The following is a 17,788-nucleotide window of genomic DNA, read 5'->3' on the forward strand; positions in this document are numbered from 1 at the left end:
AGTCGTTATACCATTATCCACCAGATGGCAGGATGCATAGGAAAATGAAGGAAGTCAAATAATTAACATATATTTTAAAAGAGTTAACTATAATTCACTCGTTTGCCATTAGCGGCTTAAACTGAATTATCTAAATTACAAATAACCAAGCGAATTACATGTTTAATACATGATGTGCTGTAGCGTGAGATGCATTTGATTTGCGCACGCAGCAAAACGTGCCTGTAAATCGAATGGGCGTTATTTAGTACGAATTCCATGTTCTGATTGGTCAAGAGGAAGCGAGCTACGTTTTCTGATTGGCTAGAACTTGAGGCTGCGAGTCTCTGGCCATCCGAGGCATTAAATAGATGACAGTCGACAGATGGCGCTGTGGAGTCACGTGAGTTGTTTGAGTCAAAGGACAGCGGTGCTGTTTTAAAGTAGTGTGTGTGTCTGCGTGTGTTTTTAAGTCTACTTAATATCTAACACCTTTAACTAAATGTGTCGTAATCTCTTTTGGATTAGTTTTCTGACCGAATCTTTTAATGCTTGTGCATCGCTATCGTCTAAGATCGTGAATCTTAATACTCTTCTCTGTCTAATTGACAGCATTTGATATTCGTCAGGTCGAGCGCGTTGAATCGAATGTAAACAAACCCAGTTTCGCGGTTTTCATCTACAAATTCGTCTGTAATTACCGTCAGCGGCGTTCACCAGCCTCTCAAGTGTGTTGGAGTCGGCGGGAGATGATCTGGCCGTTTAGTCAGGCCTTGGACTAAAGTTGAAGCCATTTAATCGAGTTTGTCAAGAGTGTCAGATTCGTCGCGAGGCCTCTTATCTGTGGATGAGGAAGTGAACGGACCGAGCTCACCCAGGTGATCAAATACTTTTTTATTTGTATCTATTTTATTAGATTACTGCATAATAAAGGTATTTTAATCACATAAGACCGTAAAACGATATCTGTTTGCTGTTTAAAGCATAAAGTGGCTCGTTAGCATCTTGGCGCAATGCTATTTTTGGCCTCGAGAGCTAAGCGGCTAACTGTGTGTTTATAAATATGATTAAGGGTCGTAGTTTTACTTAACATTGTGTCTTGGTGCAGACGAGATCAAATTAAATACTAAATGCCATTGTGATCTTAGTACAACATCAGTATATAATCGCATTTGGTTACTTTGACCTGCCATAGTTTTGACAGGTGCTAGCAAGCTAATCAATTAGCTTTGGAATTAGCTTTGCGTGCCGTTACAATGTATCTGTACATTAATTGAACTCTTCTTTTCTGAAATCGTTCGTTTACAGTATTGTGTGTGTTATGTTGGCAGTTGTTACTATGTTTTACTTGAACTGTCATACTTGTCCATGAATGGGGTAGAACCTTGTCTCGCCTTACGACTTTTTCTGATAAAATACTTTTCTGTTATTTGACATATACTTTTACTTTTTTTTGTGTGAGTTTAAATCAAATACTTGTGTGTATGTCAAACTATCGACTGCTGTCATCTAGCGTCATTCAGTTCAGATTTTGACAGACTGTTGAAGACAGTACAGTAACTGGGTCTTTTAAAGGAACAGTTCACTCAAAAATGAAAAAAAAAAAATTTCAACCTCATGCCATATAATTTGTACATGAGTTTATTTCTTCATATGAACACATTAGGATAAATTTAGAGTTTCCTCACTTGCTCACCAGGGGATCCTCTGCAGTGCCATCATGTACTGAGAATAATTTTCTTCACTTCAAACTGCGTTGTCCAGCTAAAATATGGGTCCTATATCCATAATATTGCTTTCACCAGTGAAAAAGTCCTTTCATCTGAATGAGGAGAGAAGTATACACAGATCAAGCAACTTTTACAAGTCAAAACAGTCTAAAACAGTTGAAATATGTTGATTTCGATGGAGGACAGCAGAGGGTGGATTTTATTATTTTTTTGTAAACTTTTTTTTAAACTTTTTTTAACAACAAATTGTTAATTGATGTAATAGAGTCGTGCAGTTTGTTTGTGGATCATTATGATGTTTTAATCAGCTGTTTGCACTTTCATTCTGATGGCACCCATTCACTGCAGAGGATTAGGCAATGCCTAATTTGTTCCGATAAAGAAACATCATCTTGGATGGCCTGAGGTTGAGTGCATTTTTCAGCAATTTTTTTTAATGAGAGACTATGATTCTAATGTCATGTTTTTTGTAACTGTAATTCCATATCCAACAGCATTGCTTTCTAATGTGCTGCTATATTAAGATTAGCTTTTTTTTTTTTGCTGTTCTGTGGTATTGGAGAAGTTTAGTGCCAGTGAATTCGCTAATAGATCGCACAAGTATTTTATGTTAATTTAATTAATAAATAATGGTATTATTTAATAAAAATATTGTTTTCTTGTACAGGAGAAAGGATCCCATTTGATGGGAGAATCCTCTTTCCTTTACTCCTGGGTGAACCGGTGATCTGTCGAAATGGGTATGTGCTCAGTTTTTTAAAATTCATAAAAATATTGAAAGGATTTTTAGCAGAAAAAAAGGGTGTAATCTGTTTATATATGTATAATCTAATTTTAATAAGAATTTGTAATAAAAATACCTTGTAGATGAGCAGGAGGCCCTGAATTCAATCATGCAAGACCTGGTAGTGCTGCACCGATCCAGTCGACCATCTGGTCTGCCTGACCTGGGCAAACCCAAGGCCTCCTCTCCTAAGAACCAGGTCTGCATAGACTCTTTCCTTATTCACATCAGCACCCGCTACTTAGTGTTTATCGTTTTTTTTATTTTTAAGAAACTCACATTACAAACTCTCAAACTATTACAGCATTACCACTTATTTGTCATTTGAACACATATAAAGAGAATGTTTACTGTAAAAGTGATCACAGTTAAATAAGGGTGATGTCAGTGACTTCGTTTAAAATGTTCATTATGTAGTTTAAAATGTCTTGATATGTTTCAGTATTTATGTACCCTATTTTCCGGACTATAAGTCGCACTTTTTTCATAGTTTGGCTGGTCCTGCGACTTATAGTCAGGTGCGACTTATTTATCAAAATTAATTTGACATGAACCAAGAGACATGAACCAAGAGAAAACATTACCGTCTACAGCCGCGAGAGGGCGCTCTATGCTGCTCAGTAGAGCTGAAGATCTTTGCCCGAACCCGACGGGACCCGGTTTTTCAAATGATAACTAAATATTATTTGAGTCTTAAATGCATAATGTGTACAGAGTATTTACGCTAATGTTGACATTATTCTTTTATTAAATATCATCTGCTAGTGCAAAGCAAATTCGGCGGAGCCTTTATCTTAATTTCGTTATTGCCAAATACCCATCTTAATTTAAAATTTATCTTAATTTAATTTGTTAAAAATTACTCGTTTTTATTGGTGCGTTGGTCTATTTTAGATAGCAGTATTAATATAAATAGCATATATAGTAATAAAAATCTATATTTTTCTAAATATATTTTGCAAAAACATTTTAATAAACGAAAAATGCCATAGAGACTTCAGTGATCATTAGTGATGCTGCATTCGTTGAATACATGCATTGAAATAGACAGTTTGAACTAATTAATGGAAATGACCAATTTTAATGCCCTTTTTTAAATAAGAGACACTGTTAAAATGTCTCTATTAACAAAACTGTGAGACAAGGACATTCTGTGAAACTAATCCATCAACACAGTCACAGGCACATTAAAAAATACACTAAAATCTTTGCAATATTGCTATGAATGCTTATTTTCTGTTCTACACAAATATCATTGTGAATCTACATTTATATTGAATATTGTCTGTGTTTCCCAGTGCTGTTTCACACTGTAGTGAATGAGAAACAGTTTGCATTGATGGATGGGTAAAACTGTGTTTTCTTGTCCACAGAATGATGTAAGGGTGAAGTTTGAGTACAGAGGAGAGAAGAGGTAATGACCACAATTCCTGCTTCTGCTCTACATCACTTCCTATTTTTAGCACTTCCCTCTAGAGTTTTCTCTTAATTAAACCTGTCCGACAGAGCCCTGTAGACACTGTGTAATCGATCTTGTGTTAGCTAGTCCAAACCTGCGCTTTTATTCCCATTTTTATTCAAGATTTAAGATGTTTTGGTCTAAGCCAAATTAACTAAGGGGCTTCTTATTTAGTTAAAGTGTTAGTGAATTAGTGTTATGTGTAGTCATGTGTTTGTGTGCATCAGAGTGTGTGTCTTCATGTGTGTTTATGCAAATACTAAGAACCAAACCCTGCCAGAATAGATGCCACGCTGAAATATGAATGATTTTTATTTATTTTGGTCATTTTGATATGATCCCCAGTGTTTGGGGTAAACACATTACAAGTCATTTGAGTTACGCTATCAGATTACTTTTCTCAAGTAACTAATAAAGAAATGCATTGCTTTTAATTTTAAGTTACTTTTTCAAACAATTAACATAATTTACTTGATTTTCCCATTTATTCACTGACACATCCCCTGCTGCTGTGTTAAGAAAAATTAGGAGTGAGGTGCAGAGGCACTTTCATTAGTCTGAGGCTTATTCATTTCACTGTTGGTTCACAGGGCCTTTAACAGTTGCCAAAAATCGAACCTTTGGATTTTTTTTGTTATTAAAAAACAAATAAACAAGGCAGCTGACAACAATAATGCAAAAGTAACATATTACTTTCCATTAAAAGGAACTATCTAATGCAATAAGCAACACTTTTGATCATTATAGCATAGAAAGTTTTAATACAAACCTAATTATTTAATTATTAAAATAAAGAGAATGCATTCGGAGGAAACTTTTGCTTGATTTTGTCAAAGTAGCAGATGATGGTGTGGTTTATAATGTTTTATGTGTTTCTATAAGGATCCTGCAGTTCCCTCGACCTGTCAGTCTTGACGATCTGAGCACCAAAGCTAAAGTAGCATTTGGGCAGACCATGGATCTGCATTACACCAATAATGAGGTAAAATATGCTACTACAGCTTTATTGTATTTATGATGTGTTTATTTGAATGCTTTCTAAATAGAAAGATTGTTGTCCTTTTCTCTGTCCTGTAGCTTGTGATTCCGTTGAGTACTCAGGACGATCTGGATAAAGCTGTGGAGCTGTTGGATCGATCAGTGCATATGAAGAGCCTAAAAATCCTGCTTGTGCTCCCCTCCTGTACTCAGGTCAGTGGACATTATAAATTACATTCAGAGAAAAAGTGCTAGTCTGAGACCTGTAACCTAATCTAAAAGCTAAATGCATCAAATGTTCTTGTGCTTTCAGAACACTGTCTCCAGTAAGGACCTGTTGCCAACTCATGAGAACTTGGACAACACAGACTTCAGTGTTGCAGATAAAAAGAAAATGCTGGCACTCATAGGTGGGTTGCACTCGTGGTTTTGAATTGCATCCTTGACAGAAGTCAACATAAATACAAAATTGACCCTACTTTTTAAATGCACACTCTTGGCCTGATTGTGCTCAATTAATTATAAGATTTTTCTTTAAAAGAAAAAAATCTGTTCATTATCATTTGTCAAGCTATAGCGACTCTTCTCCTGAAATGATTTTCCATTTGGGTTTATCTGACAAATCTCTTTTACTTTTGAATCCCTCCCCTTGATCTCCCTGACTTCATTATGTTCAGATTATGAAAGTAAGGTGTTTGTTGGGGCTGCATGATAAATTGAAATATCACAAATGTAAATATCGCAATATGGATATCGTAATGGCGTGCGATAACTGAATCATTTTAATAATAGGATACTTAAATCAAAACATTGCAAAATGTCAAAGTTTTAGTTTGACGCATATAGCAGAGAATTGCTTGATGTTAAAAACAGTTAAGTGCAATACGTAGACGAAACCAACTCTTTGCCATCTCATCTTGCTGTCTGACTCATACCTTAAACGCGCGCACAAGCCGCATCTCGCACAGCGTCTCTTCAGTTCTGCCGCACACGTGCAAAGCGCACACACACACATACACACACACACACACACACACACACACACACACACACACAGAAACGAGTTTCAGACAACGTGCGAATAGCAAGTTAATTCATCTGTCTCAACTCCTCATGTCTGAACAGACACATACACACAGAATTATGTCAGTAGTACCCATCTAGACGATTATTCTCGGAAATGCAGTCGGTTATGTTTTAAATGAATGTAAACAGCTGAAAAAGAAATCAGATGTTTATCATTACACTGAATCCGTGCAGTCGGTTTTAAAGGGACAGCAGCCTATAAATACGTGCTGCTGAATATGTCACTAATGTTAATCAAACAACAAAACAGCTATAACAAAGATTAATCTAAATTTAATTCATACTTGCTCTCTTGTTGCTTCTCCAGGTTCTCAGTCAACCGATCGTAGCTCTCCTCCCCCGGGCTATATTCCTGATGCTCTCCAGCAGGTGGCCAGAAACGGCTCTTTCACAAGCATCAACAGTGAGGGCGAGTTCATACCAGAGAGCATGGACCAGGTACAAAGTCTCACACATCTGGTTGAGCTGATGTGGGTTTACTAAGCAGTAGCATAATCAGCCTGTGTCCTGATGGCTCATTTATCTTTTTCTGTTTTTTACTCATATAGATGCTGGACCCTCTGTCTATGAGCAGTCCTGAGAATTCAGCTTCAGGCAGCTGTCCTTCACTGGACAGTCCACTTGATAGGTGAACAACTAACCCACACACACAAGTAACCACAATCAGACTGTTACTGAAGATGGTGGCTTGCCCATAGATTCCTTTTAAAAATGCATAACTGAAAACGCAATCTGAACTTGTATCTACAGCATTCCTTTAGTATGTCAGGAATAGGGGTGTGCCAGTACAAGGGGATAGGGATGATCACTTCACGTGACAATGCAGCACGGTGTTCGTTAGCAGATGTCGCTGCTTTACTGTCATAAATGTATTTTTATTGTTGTTAGTATAACTGTTGCAAATAAGTGAAAGTGAAAGTCAGGTATGAAATTGTGAAAGTGAAATTTGCCAGGTATGGTAACCCATACTTGGAATTGGTGCTCTGCATTTAACCCATCCAAGTACACACACAGCAGTGAGAAGTGAACACACTGTGAACACACACCCGGAGCAGTGGGCAGCTATATATCCAGCGCCTGGGGAGCAACTGGGGGTTCAGTGCCTTGCTCAACGTCATTTCAGCCATGGGTATTGACTCCCTCCCACCTACAACTCCTGCCAGCACAGAGACTCGAACCGGCGACCTTCGGGTTACGAGTCCAACCCTCTTACCATAAGGCCACATCTGCCATAAACATACATTTTATATTTAAAAAAGTTTTTAAAATATGCTATATAATATATAAAAAGTAATATAAAATGTAATTACAATATAAAATGTTTTTTTAGTTTTTTTTATCCCGGTGTCCAACAGCGAATCGCTGACTGACACCGTATTGCGTTGTCACGGGGACATGCCAGCTGAAGATAATGAGGAAATTACGTCACTTCCTTTGCCCAGTGTATTCCAAATGACTACACAATGGCATGCACATGTCCTGCTCACTCCAAAGTCCTCACTCCCAAGGGGATAGTGATGATCACTTACATTTGCATTTTTTTTTTGTACCGTGAACCGTTCAGTACTGATACTCGTGCCGGCACACCCATTGTCAGGAAAAGTATTAAAGGGATAGTTCACCCAAATAGCAAAATTATGCCTTTAATAACTTACCCTCCTGTTGTTCCAAACCCGTAAGACCTCCGTTTATCTTTGGAACACAGTTTAAGATATTTTAGATTTAGTCCGAGAGCTCTCAGTCCCTCCATTGAAGCTGTGTGAACGGTCTACTGTCCATGTTCAGAAAGGTAAGAAAAACATCATCAAAGTAGTCCATGTGACATCAGAGGGTCAGTTAGAATTTTTTGAAGCATCGAAAATACATTTTGGTCCAAAAATAGCAAAAACGACGACTTTATTCAGCATTGTCTTCTCTTCTGTGTCTGTTGTGAGAGAGTTCAGATCAAAGCAGTTTGTGATATCCGGTTCGCGAACGAATCATTCGATGTAACCGGATCTTTTTGAACCAGTTCACCAAATCGAACTGAATCGTTTGAAACGGTTCGCGTCTCCAATACGCATTAATCCATAAATGACTTAAGCTGTTAACTTTTTTAATGCGGCTGACACTCCCTCTGAGTTCAAACAAACCAATATCCCGGAGTAATTCATGTACTCAAACAGTACACTGACTGAACTGCTGTGAAGAGAGAGATGAACACTGAGCCGAGCCAGATAACGAACAAAAGACTGATTCGTTCACGAGTCAAGAACTGGTTGCATCGGTTTTCGGATCACCAGTACTTCTTTTGGACCGTTTGATTCAATAAACCGGTTGAAGAAAACGGTTCACCGGTTCTTTTGTGTTCGACGTTATGGCGTCATTGGCGATGATTGCCCTTGATTCAAGCCTTCGGTTTACCCGCGCTCATAACACTAGCACAGAATCAGTTCAGAATCAATCACCAAAAGAATCAGTTCGGTTCAGACGCTCTGTGTGTCGGTCTGCTTCACGCTGAATCACACATGCGCAGTATCATCAGCTCCTCGGTTCACGAATCGGACGCGTCTTACAGAAACGGTTCTTGACTGGTGAACGAGTCTCTGACCCTCTGATGTCACATGGACTACTTTGATGATGTTTTTCTTACCTTTCTGGACATGGGACAGTATACCGTACACACAGCTTCAATGGAGGGACTGAGAGCTCTCGGAGAAATCTAAAATATCTTAAACTGTGTTTCAAAGATAAACGGAGGTCTTACGGGTTTGGAACAACATGAGGGTAAGTTATTAATGACATAATTTTGCTATTTGGTTGAACTATCCCTTTAAATAGAGATGCACTGATTTCGATTTTCCAAGACTGATCTGCCGATACTGATTTTCTTCTAAGAACTATAATTGACAGCACATAAAACAACAACAACAACAAAAAAACATTTTTTCTAACAAAGAGTTAGAAATAATTAACTGAAAATGAGTTGCTGTATATAACAAAACAGATGATATTTCCCACTGTTTGTAAATGATCATTTTTTTCCCTAACCTTATTAAATGTGTTTTCTTCCACATCAAATTCTTCCATTGTTTCAGTTAATCCGGCTAGAATAATGAGACTGTAGAGTTGTTGTCATTCAAATGGAATCAGTATCAACAAACTCCATCTTTCTACTGCAGGAAACGGAAGCTGCATCTGAAGTGGCATTAGATGTATTTACACAGACTGTTTGATGAAGCTGAGGTGCCATAAATGCATTTACACTGCAGAATTACAAATGCATAAATAACTTTATAAGATTAATGTTTTAAATATTTCTTGAATGTACAAAGAAAAGATTTGAAAAAATGCAATGATACTTTTAAATATGAAACCAAACCACCAGTAGGAGGCAGCAAATGAGTGTGTCATTTAGTCATTCATTCAACTAATTCGTTCAAATGGCTCATTCATTCAGAATCGAGGCAATGACTTCTTTATAAATGGGTTACCGAGTCATTGACTCCCTCATTGTTCAAAAACATGGATTCATTCAGTAACAAAACACTATGTGTTGCTGGGAGACAGGGGCCAGTTGTATAAACCTAGCCTCTATGTTAAAAGTATGAGTTTTACTTAATTACGATTTAGATTAATATATGCTTTTATGTTACTGAATTTCAAATATATGACCAGTCCTAAAGAAAAAATTAGAAGACTAACTTATAAGACTAGTTTAAACCTTTTATGCAACCGTCCCCAGTTCTGCTGTGGCTTTGATTAGAATGATTTTCTTCAGCGAAATTGAGCAAAAACAGTCCATATTATGCCTAAAATGTCAAAAGTCACTTAATTTTAACTTCTTGTTTATTGAACTACTATTGTATAAAATCAATGTTACATTGGAGCTGTGTTGATATTCAGGGAAACATCTTAGTTGTATAATGTTGCTTGCCTAAATCTTATATTATAAATATATTTTTTTGTATTCTTCTATAACCTTTATGTGTGTTGCACTCATTTGTTTTGGTTTCTGCACAAATCTCTCTCTCTCTCACTCTCACTCAGACAGGATGCGCAAGCCTCATCTGGCTTTATCAGTCGCTGTTTACACTGAATGCATAAATTCAGAATCGTTCTCACATTAACATTTTTGGTCGCCACGTTTCAGTGCTTCACTTATTGTTTTTGTTATTAAGGTTTTAATCAGGCTTCTTGTCTGGTCAAGCAAGTAAAATTCTCTTTAACTAGCTCCTTTAAAAAATCTACTTGGACCAGTGTTAATCGAGCCCTGTGGTTCCCCCACAGTTTACTTTGGCCTCAGATGTATTACAAATTGCGAACTTTGTGTCTTCTTGACTCGCAGTGGAGAAGTGACATGTTTACATGCAGATTAAGTAAAAGAGTAAGTGTGACGTCAAAATGGACCAGCTCAAATCTGCTAATTCCAGTTCCTGTCTGGTCGATCGGTGCATCTCTTGTATTAAGCAGCACAACTGTTTTTAACATTAATAAAAAGAAGAAATTATCCTTAAGCTAAAAAACAGCATATTGGAATGATTTCTGAGGATCATGTGGCACCGAAAGCTGAAGTAATGGCTGCTGAAAATTCAGCTTTGCCTCACAGGAAGAAATTACATTTGAAAATATTTTATAATAAATAGAAAAGGAATGTCTTAAAATAGTAATGATGTGTTGCTTTTTGATCAAATAAATGCTGCCTTGGTGAGCATGAGAGACTTTTTGAACAGTAATGTACAGTCCCTGCATGTAGTTAAATTAAAATACGAAGTGATTTTTTAAATTTTTTTTGATGGATCTCTTCCAGTGATACCTATCCTAAATCGCGTATGCCTCGAGCCCTGAGCTACCCTGATAACCATCAAGAGTTCCCTGGTAAGCTGTTGCTGATCTTTCTGCTTTGATGTCACATGAATACTAACATTAGATTGCATTTCTAAGTCTATGTTGATTGTTTCTGCTCCGTTTCACAGAGTACGATATACCAGTGTTTGAAAAATCAGGGAAGGGAGGAACCTATCCTAGGCGATTTCCCATCTCGTTTGGTCTGCACGACTACAGCGATGGTGAGGTTAAGTTGGACCTTGGTCATAAACTGAAGCTTTGGTAACGTTTCCAAAAAGCAAAATCAAGATAGCACGCACTGTTTCTAAATTGAATTATCTTTCTCCACTCAGGGCGAAAGACCTTTCCCAGGGCACGGCGTACTCAGGCTCATGGTTTTCGTTCTCCGGTGAGTTTTAGTCCGACAGAGCAGCAGAGCCCCAGTACTAGCAGTGGAAGCAGCATCTTCACTCCTGAGTTAGAGGAACCGGGGCGCAGACGCCGCGGCAGCGACATAGAGCCCAGCTCTAACCCCACTCTCTCAGTCATGGACATCAGCCCTCCAAGCCGCTGTGAGTGCATTCAGGGTTTGGAGGAAAACATCTTCTGTTTGTACCAGTTTCCTTTGCACTAATATTCTTCACATTGTGGCTGATCTAATGTTAACTTGGTGTTTACATACAGATGAAGCTTACTTTCGTTCTGATTTGTCAGATGTGACACTACTTTGAGGTGTGCATTTGTAATTTGATCAGCTGCAAATATATGTTGCTTTCCAATAACCCAATATTTTAAAGTTATTTTATATACACTCCCTTTTAAAATACATTTATTCATTAAGGATACATTATATAGAACAAAAGTAACAGTAAAGTCATTTATAATGTCACTAGGGATGCACCGGTTGACCGGCCATAAATCGGATTTTTGTCTTTTTTCGGCAGATTTTTCCGGAAGTGCGCTCGCGTGCACAGACTACATTGTAATCGTTCGCTATGTCATTTGTGTGGAAGTATTTCGAAATCTGTGTGCAGGACACGGGCAGCTGATCAGTACTGGAAATGCAGAGTTTCATGTCTGAGGCACAGATAGCAGGAAGCGATCAGCCGTTGTATAATAATAAGAGCCCCTTTCCTGCGCACTGAAGCTGCGCGAGCGTATACTGTACCAGTCTGCGCCCTGAACAAGAGTAGACCGTGAAGGGTTGTTCAACTCAACTTCTCACATGTTAGATGAGAAACGAAACGGACTAAACTGTGACAAAACTGAAATGTTTTTTTTTTTTATTTTTTTTTTATTAGAACTTGCACACACGTTTGAAAAGCCAGAAGTAAACGTCAGTTCTGCATTAGGATGATTATTTTTATTTTACCTTAAAATTACATAGACTTAATTTGTTTTAAAAATCACCTGCTGTAGCACACTGAAAAAAAGTGTTTCATTCATCCAATTAAAACATTTTAGGGTAATGATTCACATCTATATTTTTTTACTTGAGACAATATAAGTTATTTATTTTTCATTGACTCAAGTAAAAAAATATAGATGTGAATCAAATTTTTTTATTTTTATTGGATGAATGAAACACTTTGCATCTTTGTTTTATTCGCACCAACATTATTTGATTTTAACATTTTGGAATAATGAATTTATATTGCATACTTTTATTTAGTCTCAATGGTAAAGACCTTTTTTTTAAACCAAATTTAAAAACTAAAATACTGAATGCTGATTAAGAAACATCTTATTGAATGTGTGTTGATTTTGGTGTTTGGACTGTAGAACGATGCAGTTATTGACTTTAATTTCACATGGTTACAGTTAATCTTTTAATTTAAGGCTAGTTCTATGTAGTTTCAAGCCAATTCAAAAACAAAAGCTAAATGCTGATGTCTGTACCATCTATGTTTGTATTGAATGTAGGCTACTTACTGTGCAGATACTGCTGTTAATTTCAGATGGTTACAGTTATTGTTTTCAATAGCCAAAAGTCAGTTTGGCCTATTAAATACCAAAGATCTTGTTTATGCATACTTTCGTTCTTTCTTGTTTGTTGCTTAAGATAAAAAAAAAAATTGGAAATCGGTATCGAATCGGCCAGGTTGCTTGTAAAAAATCGGTATCGGAATCGGCCATGAAAAATCATGATCGTGCATCCCTAAATGTCACAATAGAAAATCTAGGGTTAGGGTTTCTGTTTCAAAAATGCTGTTGTTTTAAGCTTTCTAATCAATTCAGAAATTAAGTGTTTTTAACTGGTATAATAAGAAAGCATATTAGACCGATTTCTGAAGAATTATGTGAGACTGACGAAACTGGACTAATGGCTGCTGAAAATTCAGCTTAGCCATCTCAGGATAAATTTTATTTTTAAATATATTTTAAGAGAGGAAAGTTATTTTAAATTGAAATTAACTTTCTGACCACAAATGTTTTTACATATGCAACCAGTAATATCTTAGCCTTGTTTTCTTCATCCAATCATAGTCCTATTCTACACAATTTCTTAACATTCTTGAAATTGCTCTTTGTGAGTACATTATCTATAAACTTATTTTTAGAGTCTTGAATAAATTGTTACATGTTGGACTACAAAATTAATTTAAATAAATTAGTCAAAAAGTTGTGGAGAAACTCTGTATAGTGTGTTGTTCTGTGTGTAATTGCCTCTTTCTTTTGCTTATAGCCCCTCGGGCTCCCACAAACTGGCGTCTAGGGAAGCTTTTGGGGCAAGGAGCATTCGGGCGAGTGTTTTTGTGCTACGATGCTGACACTGGCAGAGAACTGGCTGTTAAACAGGTGCAGTTTGATCCGGATAGCCCAGAAACCAGCAAGGTGAACATCATTACTTTAAAGGCTTTGTACAACTAGTATGGTGTCTAGTTGAACCTTTGCACTTACTATGGTTTGTATGTGTGTTCAGGAGGTGAGCGCTCTGGAGTGTGAAATTCAGCTGCTGAAAAATCTGTTCCATGAGCGCATTGTTCAGTACTATGGCTGCTTGCGGGACACACATGAAAGAACTCTTTCCATTTTTATGGAGTACATGCCTGGGGTAAGTATGTGTAAATTCACTTGGAACAGACATGTTCTTGTATGCTTACTGTGTTTTCTAAAGTTTTTGCAGCACTAAATAAAGACATTTATATAATTCAGGGTCCAGACTGTGCGACTAAATTTTTGCGTTGTTTAACTCATAAGCGCTGCCATTTCTGCTGCATATGAGAAACAACAACGGTATATAATACAGCATGTGGTGCATGCCATGCCTCATTTAGTTAATTTTCTTTGTTAATAAATGTTTTGTAAGTGTAACGATGAGGCTAAAGCCGAGTGAGAATCCATGTGCAAAAGTTTATTAGAAGGGCGTTCCAGATTCAGCATCAGAAAACAGCAGTGGTGTATAAAGTACTTGAAAGTCATAGTCAAGTAAAAGTAAAGATATCTTATCAGAAAATTACTTTGGTAGAAGTTGAATCACCATTTAGAATATTACTTGAGTAAAAGTCTTAAAGTATTTGATATTTATTGTACTCAAGTACGAAAAGTATTTTTGTATATAACATTATTGTATATAACAAATCATGTGCTCATGCAACCAACTGAGAAAGTTAGTCGCAAAAGAGCACCAGTGGAAAGAATGAGTCTGGAGCCCTGTAATTACAAATGTATTACAAAAATCTCTGAATGTGTACATTTAAGTACATTGTTGTATGAAGATGTTAATCTCACCAACAGTAAATATACATAACACACTAACAGTTCGAAGTTCTTTTCAAATCAAACATCACTAAAGGGGTAACTTACACTTCAGTTAGACATTAATTCAGTAATGGATTCACTTACTGTTTATTTACATTTTTTTTCTGAAACTACTTCCAGTCAGGGCTTTGTAGATACCGTGTCTTTCTTTTTCATAAATGTTGATTTTATGTTCTATAGGGCTCCATTAAAGACCAGCTGAAGTCTTATGGTGCTCTGACGGAGAACGTCACACGTAAATATACACGGCAGATACTAGAAGGCGTGTGCTACCTGCATAGTAACATGATCGTCCATAGAGATATCAAAGGTGAACCAACTGCATGTGATGTGGTCAGTTGTGATGAACAATGTGTTTTTTTAAATATATATTTATATATACACATATAGAAGCAATACATGTAGCACTCAAACTTCTTTTGTAGCTGTTATTTAAATGTCTCAATCTTCTAATGCTTCTGAAAGTACCTTAGCAAAATATTCACACTTATTTTATAAATGAACATTGTCAGAGTTCAGTTCACTGTTTGTCATTTTTTTGTCCGTGATTGAAACCGAGTCAGTACTTTTGTTGTTATGTTTTCTGCTTTTTAATAGAGAGTAGTTACTTTTGACATTCTTGTGTTTAATTTGCAATCTCAAATATTCCTTCCTTTCATGATGAACTTTTTTTCCCTGTTCTTTCATTCATATAGGTGCCAATATCCTTCGGGACTCCGCGGGTAATGTGAAGCTGGGTGACTTTGGAGCGAGTCGGCGGCTCCAGACCATCTGCCTGTCCGGAACGGGCATTAAGTCAGTGACAGGTACACCTTACTGGATGAGCCCTGAGGTCATCAGCGGAGAGGGGTATGGCAGGAAAGCTGATATCTGGTAAGCCCTTAAAGTCTGCATGAAATGAAAATGCTCTTCCTTCTTTTTTGTAAATGCATGTGACAGTGAATGACTCTCCAAATATGTTTCATTTTTAAAAATGAGTTTTTACCTGATAATTTTTAATTAAAATGTTATAACTTGATGGCAAAATGACAGACTTCTGTCTTCGGGTGACTACTTAATCTAGTTAAACCAATTTCTTTTTTACAATTGACTGCATGTTTATGTTCACATCTGTCTCCGTTCAATCAACAACCGATGGGTAAATTTTTTACTGTTGCAATATTCAGTTTAACTTGATGCCCAGTTTCTAGCATGTTGTATGATTTCAGGAGCATCGGCTGCACCGTGGTGGAGATGTTGACACAGCGGCCGCCCTGGGCAGAGTACGAAGCAATGGCAGCCATTTTTAAAATCGCCACACAGCCCACCAACCCCACTCTGCCGCCTCACGTGTCGGACCACTGCCGTGATTTCCTTAAACGGATTTTTGTGGAGACTAAACAGCGTCCAGCTGCTGAGGACCTATTACGGCACACTTTCGTCCACTAGCCACTCCCTCTTCCATCTCTGACCAATCAGAGACTTCCAGAAGTGTCCGTAGGACCATCCATTTTTCAGACTCATCCCAGCAGGCCTAAGAGCCCCTACTCGGATCAGAGCGGATAGTGAAGAGGGCAGTGGCCTAATCTCACACCTCTGCTGGAGCAGGAGGGTTGATTTGGAGCAGATCGATTCCATATGAAAACATTGCACCTTAATTTCACTCAGGGGTAAGTACCCCTAAAGACTAAACGGAAATCGGTACCGTAAAAAAACTTGAGGATGTTGTCTTTTAAGGCTTTCTTTTATTCATTTTTAATGTTTTGATACCCCCATGATTGTGGAGAGCCTTTGCTCTGGGGAGTCCGGTTGGGTTCTGGATGCAGGAAGATCTTTGAATGTCAACCCCAGAACAAGGCAGGTACACCAATACGCTGCTAAAGGGTATAAGGAAAAAATTAAACAACAGAATAGATGACAGGATGCATGAGACTCTCCAGCCCGGCTGTCTTGGCTTCTAAAAGTTCTCATTTTCTTCCGCAGTCCTCTTAGAACATACCCAAACAAGTACATGAACTCTGATTGAAGCTCTTACTGTAGAATATTTACTCACTATGCTGTACAAACATTTGCGTTTGCTGAACTCTCTCTCACCTTCTGATCGCAACCACATAACGGAGTGTATCCTCTCTTTCTAGCTCTAGAATTCGTCAGGATATTGTACCTGTTTCTGCTTAGTTTCTGTTTTTACTGTGTGCCTTTTTATGACGTCTCCTTCCTCTTTTTTTGTATGCTGCTCTGTCTTAAGTGTCCGATCATTTTTCTAGAATTTTATAGGTTGAATGCACAGCTACTCACAAGTCTTTCTGTCTGGAATTATTTAGGACAGTTCGGCTCTTCATACTGTTTCTATATCAGCATAAACAGCCTCTGCCTTTTCCCCCTTTGGTCCCTCTGCTGGCAAACTGATCTCGGGTCAGGTTTAGCTGTGCATTCTCTTAACACAGTGCCGTACACTTCAATCTGATCAGGTAGGCGGGTTGAACACACTCACTCACCAAAGCCAAAAAACGAAACTAAAAAACCCAGACCACACAGGCAGGGTTTAGTGCCTGGACATTTTACAGTAAGAATCACTCTGATTCCAGTATAAATCTAAAGAACAGAGAGAGTTAAGGTCCTTGCACACAGACTTCAAAAAATTCGTATTCGTCATCCTTTCCTATCAAAATGCTTGCTACGGATGCGAAAACGCTGAAAATGAAACCTGAGCTTAATTTTGTATTTTTATTTATTACATGTTTTTTATGATGGGCGCAAGTTTCGGAGGCAGTTTGGAAACGTGATTGACACAACGTGAGGTTGTATTTATTTTTTTAAGGTGCGAAAATTTAGAACTCTATGTGCAAAGATCTTCAGAGCTGAATAGAGAAATGGATTGCTCTCAATATGAAAGTTGACACTGTAAGTGCACTTCTAGTGAAGACCACACAACCTGAATCTGTTCTGCTGATATTTTCCATTCCAGACGTCTGATGTTCCAATTCATCAGAAATCTTCTTCACTCTGATGTATTTCTATAGGTTTCAGAATATGCAGAATTTCACAAATCCTAACAATACTCAGCACTTGACAGTACTAACGGTTTGCCTATAAATGAACCTCGCTATCTCACGATGCCTTGGGACAGGACGTTTCACCCGTTCACACTCTTTGTCAAGCACTTGGTTACACACTTTCTGCTAGTGAATGCTTCTGAATATTTTAGTGCTGTAGTGCCTGCCT

General features: G+C 37.6%; 1 protein-coding gene across 1 annotated transcript; it reads left to right on the forward strand.

The window, feature by feature from the left end:
* Nucleotides 1-402: 402 nt before the first annotated feature.
* Nucleotides 403-16,863, forward strand: map3k2 (mitogen-activated protein kinase kinase kinase 2). The gene is made up of 18 exons (XM_059571580.1): nucleotides 403-425; nucleotides 592-857; nucleotides 2,377-2,449; nucleotides 2,577-2,692; nucleotides 3,867-3,907; nucleotides 4,835-4,934; nucleotides 5,030-5,143; nucleotides 5,244-5,340; nucleotides 6,324-6,454; nucleotides 6,565-6,644; nucleotides 10,806-10,873; nucleotides 10,972-11,064; nucleotides 11,176-11,394; nucleotides 13,509-13,657; nucleotides 13,746-13,877; nucleotides 14,765-14,894; nucleotides 15,280-15,457; nucleotides 15,793-16,863. The coding sequence occupies exons 3-18, from the start codon at nucleotides 2,446-2,448 to the stop codon at nucleotides 16,010-16,012; spliced, it is 1,872 nt and encodes a 623-aa protein (XP_059427563.1). The 5' UTR covers nucleotides 403-425; nucleotides 592-857; nucleotides 2,377-2,445; the 3' UTR covers nucleotides 16,013-16,863.
* The last annotated feature ends 925 nt before the right edge of the window (nucleotides 16,864-17,788 follow it).

This window comes from Carassius carassius, chromosome 17 (assembly GCF_963082965.1).
Source record: "Carassius carassius chromosome 17, fCarCar2.1, whole genome shotgun sequence".
In the NCBI taxonomy this organism is placed as follows: domain Eukaryota; kingdom Metazoa; phylum Chordata; class Actinopteri; order Cypriniformes; family Cyprinidae; genus Carassius; species Carassius carassius.

Excerpts from the sequence above, each read along its gene's own strand:
- map3k2 (XM_059571580.1), top strand. Across the intron at positions 11,065-11,175 it reads TCTGCACGACTACAGCGATG|GGCGAAAGACCTTTCCCAGG; the intron begins GTGAGGTTAAGT and ends TTCTCCACTCAG. Across the intron at positions 15,458-15,792 it reads GGCAGGAAAGCTGATATCTG|GAGCATCGGCTGCACCGTGG; the intron begins GTAAGCCCTTAA and ends GTATGATTTCAG.